At 39.0% G+C, this 8,474-nt stretch overlaps 1 protein-coding gene across 1 annotated transcript in view; it reads right to left on the bottom strand.

Moving 5' to 3' along the window:
- Positions 1 to 8,474, bottom strand: part of F5 (coagulation factor V (proaccelerin, labile factor)) — a 34,777-nt gene that overhangs the window by 14,122 nt on the left and 12,181 nt on the right. Inside the window, exons 8-13 of the mRNA XM_009891611.1 lie at positions 7,209 to 7,386; positions 6,053 to 6,155; positions 5,453 to 5,664; positions 4,566 to 4,716; positions 3,942 to 4,154; positions 238 to 2,182 (exon numbers count right to left, since the gene is read on the bottom strand). Of these exons, the coding sequence (XP_009889913.1) occupies positions 238 to 2,182; positions 3,942 to 4,154; positions 4,566 to 4,716; positions 5,453 to 5,664; positions 6,053 to 6,155; positions 7,209 to 7,386 (2,802 nt within the window). The remainder of the gene's footprint in view (positions 1 to 237; positions 2,183 to 3,941; positions 4,155 to 4,565; positions 4,717 to 5,452; positions 5,665 to 6,052; positions 6,156 to 7,208; positions 7,387 to 8,474) is intronic.

The raw sequence follows: 8,474 nt of genomic DNA, 5'->3' as shown, positions 1-8,474 counted from the left end.
GGGGGGGGGGGGGAACCCCACGTTCTTAGTTGTGTTGCTCTTGACTATCGTAATCTCTCTGTCATGTTCTAGGGAGATCCCAGCCTCCAATGGAAAGTTGTTAGGGTTCTGCAACTGAAATGTTGGAAATCACATTGCACATTACAGATGCTCTTAAGTTTATCAGCATGTGAATCAACATTCTGCTGGTACGTATCAGGATAGTGCACAAAATGAAAGCAAATCATTTAGCCAAACCTTTTTTTGTATCCTGCATAGTTCCAGCAGACCTCTTTAGCTGCAATATAGTATCTCCTTTCATTCCCTTTGCTACGCAGGTAATGTTCAGCAATATCATCTGGGTTACGTTGTTCATTGATATTCACTTTTGGATCTGTCATATATGGGTCATCAAAGCTCACATAATGGTATTCATATTCACCACCAGATGTTTCCTCACTGTAAGATCCTTCCGTAACATATTCGTAGTCTCCATTTTCTTGGGGAAGTCCAATTGTGATCGATGGCTTAAGCTGCCGTGGGGTGAGTGTGTCATTTAGCAACTCTCCATGCCTCGTTGCACTCAGATCCACCGTATGGTTGGCCTCACTGGGTGCCCCTGTGGTGTTAGTGCAACATGATAGTGCTGTGTGGTTGGTCTCACCTGGAAAAAATGTACGGCCAAACTGTGCCATAGAACTGGTGTTTTTTGGGGGCTTTTTACTCCTTGGGCTCAGCAAGTGGGTCATTTTTGGATATTCCTTTTTTTTCTTTCGGATCTTGATGAAGGTTCCAGATGTACTCAAAGTATCATTCTTGTTCCCCTCCTTTCTTTTCAGAACTGGGTGCATGTGACTCCCTTTCTGTTTTTCTCCCATTAGATGTGAGAACCCTTGATATTTCTTCATATGCTTCTTATTTATGAATGCTGTACCATTTCTGCCACGATGGTTTAACGTACCACTAACAGATTTATCTAAATTTGCCTCTAATCCCAGACTCCCCTTTGCAGACACCAAATTCCATTCCTCATTCGTCATTTTAGATGAATATTTCCCAGCCCTGGGCAACGATGCTTCTAGTAAATTCTTCACTTCACTTCTTCCAGGGCTGGAATTAGGGCTTATATTGCCTAACAAATGATCTAAAGAAAAAGCGTCCGCTCGTTTATCTTTGGATCGCTTGGATTCAGAGAGACTGGATGCATTAGACTCATCTTCTACAATGAGGTCCAAAGCAAGTGTCACGTTTTCACGTGTGGCATTTTCCATCTTGGTTTCCTCCTCTTCCAGGTCATCATCATAATCATTTGGAAGCTGGCCAGTTCCCACCACGGCTATATCAGATGTGTTCTCTGCATGATGCATAGAATGAGGTCCACTTGTCTTGTCAGAAAATGAGACATTTTTATTTCGTACATGATTTAGAAGGGCATTCATCTTTTGGATGGAGTAAAACTTAATGGCCAGAGAGTTTCGCCTTTTCCTTTTACTGTTAGCGTTATAATTTCCTCTTCCTGTGCTTTCCTCTTGATCCTTTTCTGAAAAAAGTTTACTGTCCTTTCCATCAGTGGGAAGATCTTCTGCAACATTCATTTGGCCTTCCCCATTGCTCAGCAAGTGTCCACCCACAGACATGTTACTGTAATCGATTTCATAATTGCTTTGGCTTCTATTCTGAAACACTAAATCAGCCTTTCCATCACTTGTGCTAGCTAAAAATAACTCCTCCTCTGCTGCGACTGATGTGTGATTTGACTGGAATGTTTCAGCCTTGATTGGGGAAAGAGAAGCGATACCAGTTTCTAAGAACTGAGAGGTGTTTTTGGATTCACTGCTATTTATAGCTGTCAGACCTGAGCCAGCTGCCACCTCAGAACTCGCGGCATCAGTACTTTCATACTGTTCCCAGGCCAGTGCTGTAAGGTTTTGGTTTTCTTCATCACCTGTTGCCTTCCTTGAGCTCCGGATGGAGTAAAATGAAGCCAGGTAATCCTGATAATCCAAATCCTCTTTATCTCCTTCTTCTTCTTGTACATCTTCTTCAACTGAAGTGGAAACAGCCTTTTTATCAGTCTTGGTGTAAGTGAAATCCACAACATCAAACGTGTAATCTTCCTCATAGTCACATCTGGCATCTCTGAATCTCAGCCTCATGCCGTAACTCATCTCTGGGGTACCCCAGGATGCTAAAAGCCAAGTACCTGTAATTGAAATAAAAGTGTTTTTCTAATATGCAGTAGTTACTAGAGTGGACATTGCTTATCATGTAAGTGGTCAGGGCAAGTTGCTGGGTTTGTTTCTACAGCACCTGCCATAGCAGAGTGCTAATCCTTATCTGGGATTTCCATGAGCTCTCATTGTGATGAAAAATAATTAATAAATGTAAATAAATAATAGCACATATAAATAAATACATCTAAGAGCTGAAGCTCTTCTCCACAGATTAAGCTGTACCTAGGACCTGTGTCCAAACATAATCCATGAAAGAGATGGATATGAAAAAGAAACAATATAAAGGTTCCTATGTTTAGATCTGGATATAAGAGTGGGATCTTTTGAGATAAAATTTTAGCTTTGTCCTGTCCTTAGTGTTGTACGCATTAGCACACAGATAGAGCATTCTGAACAGGACAAATACGTTCTGATGCAATGTTGACAAACATCTGACAAACACAGTATTTTAAAAGCTTCTGAATGCATAAAGGATGATCTTTAAAAGAATAAAGTTATTTGAATTTCCAATCTGGACACAAAACATTAAGCTGCCAATCTGAAGCATCTTAGATTAAACAAAATATAATCTGTTTCCCTAAACAGCATTCAATCAAGTTCTTTGCTTGTTACAGTTTGCTTTTTCAACTAGCATAAATTACAGAATAGACAGAATTAACAGAGCTTGAGAAAGCCAGCCTTTTTTATTAAAAAGGTGACATACCATTTTTCTATGTTTATCAGAATTTGAAGTGACCTGCATAGCTTTCCTTATTTCTAACAGCAAATTTACGAAAGAAAACACGCCCTAGATGGAAAGAACAGATCACATACCAAAATCAAGCAAAAGTACAATTTCATTACTGGGGAGGTTTCCATAAAGTCTGATGGAGTTTTAATCACTTCTTTCTCTTGAACAACAAAAACGCTTAACATACAACACATTTTTAACTTAAAAGGTCTTGATGCTGTGTGATCACCAAAAACAAGCTTTGAGGACATAAAGAATTTGTTATTTAAATAGACAAAAGATACAAAAAAGTTGGTATTCTAAATAGGATAAGGATACCTAAATCTTGTGGGACTTTAGGATGATCACTAAACACCCACAGCCTTCAATGAGGGTGAATCTCTGTCCTTTTGCTGGTAATTCCACAAGTGTGGACTACAAGGGTTCTAGCGTCACCTTTTCAAGATACGGTATTAATCCTAGTTAGACATTGAGATGAAAACCAACAGACCAGTGATCCAATTCAATCAGGCAGGCTTTACTGCTGTTAAGTGACCACAAGCCTAAGATGAGGTGTAGCCACTTTGTCCAATAATGACTAGCATAATTTAGTAGTCCTGGCCCATTTTAGCTAACTCAAGATGGACAGTACATGGCAGAGTTGGGAACCATACAGTGGAATTGATACTGGATTGTTCCCAAGGACAATCTTAGAATTGCCATAAAATGATCATTGCTAACCCCAATACTAATTGTGAAGTGAAAAAAAACACCCAACTAAACAACAACGAAAAAAAAACAACAAAAAGAGCCTCAGTATAGCATACAATTATGCTATGTGCTAAGTCTGTGTAGCCAACAAAACTGCATGCACATCAGTTGCATTGGGGAATGACTGAACATTCTCCAGCACTGTGTTTATCTGAAAAGCTTTCTTTCCTATTTAGACAAGCCCTTATAGACCAGAGATTAAAAAAGGTCTTAGAAGAGCTGTCAAACACTATAGATTTACCACTTACCAACATTGTCCATTTCCACTGTGACCGATTCTCCACTCATTGGGAAAAGGTTCAACACATCTTCGTATTTCCCTTGATACAGAAAAGAGTGCCCAGAAAGGCGAACAGAGACAATCTCATCATGAGTGCCAACGCTGGAGAAGTGCCACTGAACCACGCTATCTTGGCAAAATCCAAGGATTTCACTGCTGTCAGACACATAGCCATTTATTGCTAAAAGAAAAGCAAAATAAAAGTGGTCTCAATATTTTCAGAGTAAGACTTTTAAAACCTCGTCTTCTTTGATGTCAGTCCACTGAACCAGACTCACATTTTCACCTGGAAAGAGACTGGCACAGGGCTGAAATCACAATAGTCTTGATGGAGATTCCAGCTCTGGTAATAGCATGTCTAAGGCAGCAGGGTGCTGTGTCAAAGTTAAATAACCTTTGCCTTTGCTTCAGGGTCCAGAGCCAGCCTAGTCCCTAAAATATTGCATATTTCCATTCAGTGCCATCTGGCATGGCTAGAGGTTCACTGACTCTTTAGAGAATTCCCTGATTGCACTACATCTGAGAACAAGCAGTCACTGAATGCTCAGGTTCACATGAGCTTTCATAACGTTCAGCTTGATATCCCACTCACTGTGCATTATGTTCGAGTTATAGAACTTGGGATCATCCCTTTTAACACTGGCAGGGTTGCTGCAGTAGTCCTTGATGTTATCCTCTATGTACCAGCTCTTATTTTCATCAAACACAGCAAACATTGCCTGTTGCTCCCCATCTGCCTTTTTCTGAAAGACAATCAACATAGCAGTTACTTTTTATGAGCAGACACATGTATTAAGGACTCAGTCCTACCATCTTACTATATAAGCAATACAGCTTCACCAGAATTGTGGCAAGCATGATCCAAGGGCTAAGTGAAAGGGATTAGGGCGTCAAGACTTCAAGTTGACAATCCTACTACTGCAACCAACCTGTGGTAGAGCAGCAAGCAAACCTCCAGCCCTGCTGATATGCAGATGGTGTACAACTGGGGTCTCTATAAAAGGACCAGCTTCCTGGTCTGATCTGAACACAAGCTTTTGACATTTTTTTCTCCCAAGTGATGATCAAGTCTTTGCCAAGCAAGATTTCAAGGGATGGCAAAGAGAACAACTCTCCCAGAACTCTCACATGCGGTTTGGGTTGGTGATGCCTGAGATTGTCAGACCCTGTTGAGTTATATCTGTTACAAAAAGTGACCAGCTCAGACCTGAATGTCTTTAGAGTGTGAACATATAACAGCAGCAGGAAAGTTTATTATCAAGTCTAGAAATAGACTTTCAAGTCAGGCTGGCGTTTCCTTGAAATGCTGCTGTTGCTAAGAAAATCAGAATATAACTCCTCTATCACTGCAGACAGTTTCTCTGGGTTTAATTGCTCTCTACACAACAATTCTCTAAGGGGAGCAAACGCAAATTAACTGTAGATCAAATAATATTATTTGAGCAAAATCTATCTCTAAGAGGTTGCCAGACACGTTACCTGCACACCCTTCTGCGTCAATGCTTCACTTTTACAAATCAGAAGTGGACCAATCAGCCCAGAGGCTATATCTCTCTCAATATCTACAGCGCTATGATACAGCCTTGTAATACATTGTGCATCCCGGGCAGTAGGTTGGTCAGTTTTAGCAATTTTCCATTCATAAGTGTATGTCTTCCCTGGTTCAATTCCTCTGCTCTGGGTGACATTGCCTAAGGAAAAATAAAGAAGGAAAACAGTAACGATACAACTGTAGAGCTACATCTTTATATAACATCAGGCTGCACCTTTTAAAGAAATTGCTGCAGTTATGCCATTTCAAGCTACCCCTGAGATAACTGCAGTTCAGCGTGAACTTTTGTCTCTCTCTAAAATCACAAACAAGAACAGAAAACTAAGACAGCAAGAAAAGGTATTTGTCTATGCTTTGCAGGTAATACCTTGGTTTCTCTATAAGGCAACACAACAGGTCAGCAGAGGCAGAGCATGCAACTGAGGTCTCTCAGTCACACGCATTCCTAGCCACGGCATCTCCTTCAAAGCAACGAAACCCGCCACAACAGTTAGTGGTATGCAAAATGTAGTTCACAAAATTCTTACTTGCGGGATCCAGAGGATAATCAGCTCCTTCTGCATTCTTTGAAAGTGTCACTCCATGAAAGTAAATGCTGTAGGGTCGACTGGCCTTATTTTTGAATACAATCTATATTGATAGGGAAATGGAAAAAAAATAATTAGTATTCAGCAAATCCTTATCTGAACACAAAACAAAGTTTCAACTACAGTAGAATTTGCCTGGTTTCAACCCAGGAAGTGCTGAAAAGGCAAAAGGATGTCTCAAATGTTGTTTGATAATATAAACCTACAGTCTAAATGCTGCTGGTACCCTGCTGCTGGGCTTTGTGAAGCCCATTGAGTGCAGTTCAGCTTCTTACACCTGAAAAATCTAAAAAGAACACTTATTCTTCCAGCTACTAGGCACACACTACCTCAGGGAATATGAAGTTACTGACTAAAGTTCTTAAGAACCTTCAATATGTGAGAAAACAAGTTTAAGCAGATTGAAAACTAAATCTTGTCCCAGATTCCAAGACCCAAAGGGGATATGGAAGGAAAAGGCAAAGTGTCCTGCCTATTCTTGATAAAACCAGAAAAAAAAAAAAAAGAAAAAAGAAAAAGAGAAATGTTCTAAACTCAAATTCAGAGTCAGCTTCACGGTGGCAATTAAAGGCCCTGAAACTTTGTGATGCATCATTAAGTGATAACAGAAAGACAAGTGGATGTGGCAGCAGCATAAGCTTGTAATATAAATGCTTTGTAGTTTCATTTCATAGCTCCATGAAAGAACATTTAACTATGAAAACTGAGTACTATTGTGTAAAACAGCCCAAAAAATAACCATATAAGGAACGAGGGGCTGGTGAAGTTTGGCCCCACATCCAAATTCCTCCAGAAGTCCACCCTGGGTCTAGCTTTTTTCCATTTTGGACCAGTGTAAAACATATAAATATATTTTACAAATTGTGAATGAAGTCTGCTTATGTTGTAAAATAAAGCACAATCATGGAAACTATAGAGGAAATGGTGAAAAATTTGAAATAAACACTGTCACTTGTGATAATGCCTTTTAACAGGGCCAATATTTATAACATTAACGTGTTTTTTTTGTCAAAAAATATTAACTAGTTCTTTTGTATCTCTGTCCAACTGAAAATTATGCTGTAGTATAAATAATCTCTGAATTTATGTTACTTACTTTGACTTTGTCATGGAGTTGAGCTCTGATAATAGGGCCCAAGATTCCGCTTTCCTTCGGACGAGGGTTTTCCAGACGTTTAGTGAAGCTGGCATCAGTATATTGCCTAAAAATAGCCTTTTTATACTTTTTACCTATGAGATTTGAGAAGTTGTCCAAGTGCTGTGCTTTATAGTGTCTTAAAAATAAAGGAAAAGACAAATGATGAACAAAACTTGAATAATGACCTCTATTAGAATACAGAATTAGTACTCAAGCAACTGGTAGAAACCTCACTGCTTGAAAAAAAATATCCAAACCCTAAACTAACATAATGCTCTTCACCCCAAATTCTAACCTAAATTAGGTAAGAAGCAGCTTGGAACATTATTTGTGTTTTAGTATCACATATGACCAGTTAGTATCAGAGTTTACATTTAATTTAATATGGCATACACGCAAGAAAAACAAACTGAAGCAGCTGCTACATTTTCAAGATAAAATAGCAGAAAACACTGTTGTTCTTTTACAAAGGCATAGTTGAGCATACAAAAAGTAAACAATTTGCTTATATTAGCAAAGACTCTAGGAGAGACAGGAACAGATCTATCTTAATACCAGTGAAGCACCATACAGTAAGTAGTGTTACACTCAGGTTTAAAAACATTAGAATTATTAATGCTGAAAGCAAAACTAGGATAAATACTGGAAAGTAACACAGAATAACATGTTTGTCCTGGTCACTTGCTCTTCAAAAAAGGTTACCGAATTGGGATAAACTCTGTAATTTTGAAGAAAGGAGGAAAAATCAGAGCACTAGGTGGTTAAGTAATGCCATGTAACTAGCAGGGAAAGATATAAAAGTTTGCTCCATGCAGCCCAAGAGCAAATAAGAAGGGAAGCAAATAATACCAAAGAAGGAGGAATACTTCAAAAGTCATGTGAACACTATATTCTAAGGAGGTATATGAAACTATAACCCCCTACAGGGTAAGGAATTAGTCTTGTTCTGCCTAAACCCTTAAAGGTTCTTAGGAACATCAGATTGTAAATTCACCAGTACTCTAGCAGTGGGGAACCGACAGATCGCAAATTTAACCTTACAGTGCACTAGCAGCATTGTGTATCATGACCTCATGTATGTTACAGAACTCCTTCTATTTACTCTAAGTTGAACAAAAAAGCCCAATATGCTTATTTATTATGACTTTTACTACATCTACATTGGTGCCATGAAAGTTCATTTATAGAGACCTCTCTTTCTCCCCTTCCCTAAACACTTTACCA

Source organism: Charadrius vociferus, unplaced genomic scaffold (assembly GCF_000708025.1).
Source record: "Charadrius vociferus isolate BGI_N301 unplaced genomic scaffold, ASM70802v2 scaffold329, whole genome shotgun sequence".
NCBI lineage: Eukaryota > Metazoa > Chordata > Aves > Charadriiformes > Charadriidae > Charadrius > Charadrius vociferus.
The sequence above is the reverse complement of the archived record's forward strand: the minus strand, read 5'-3'. Positions and strand labels throughout refer to the sequence as shown.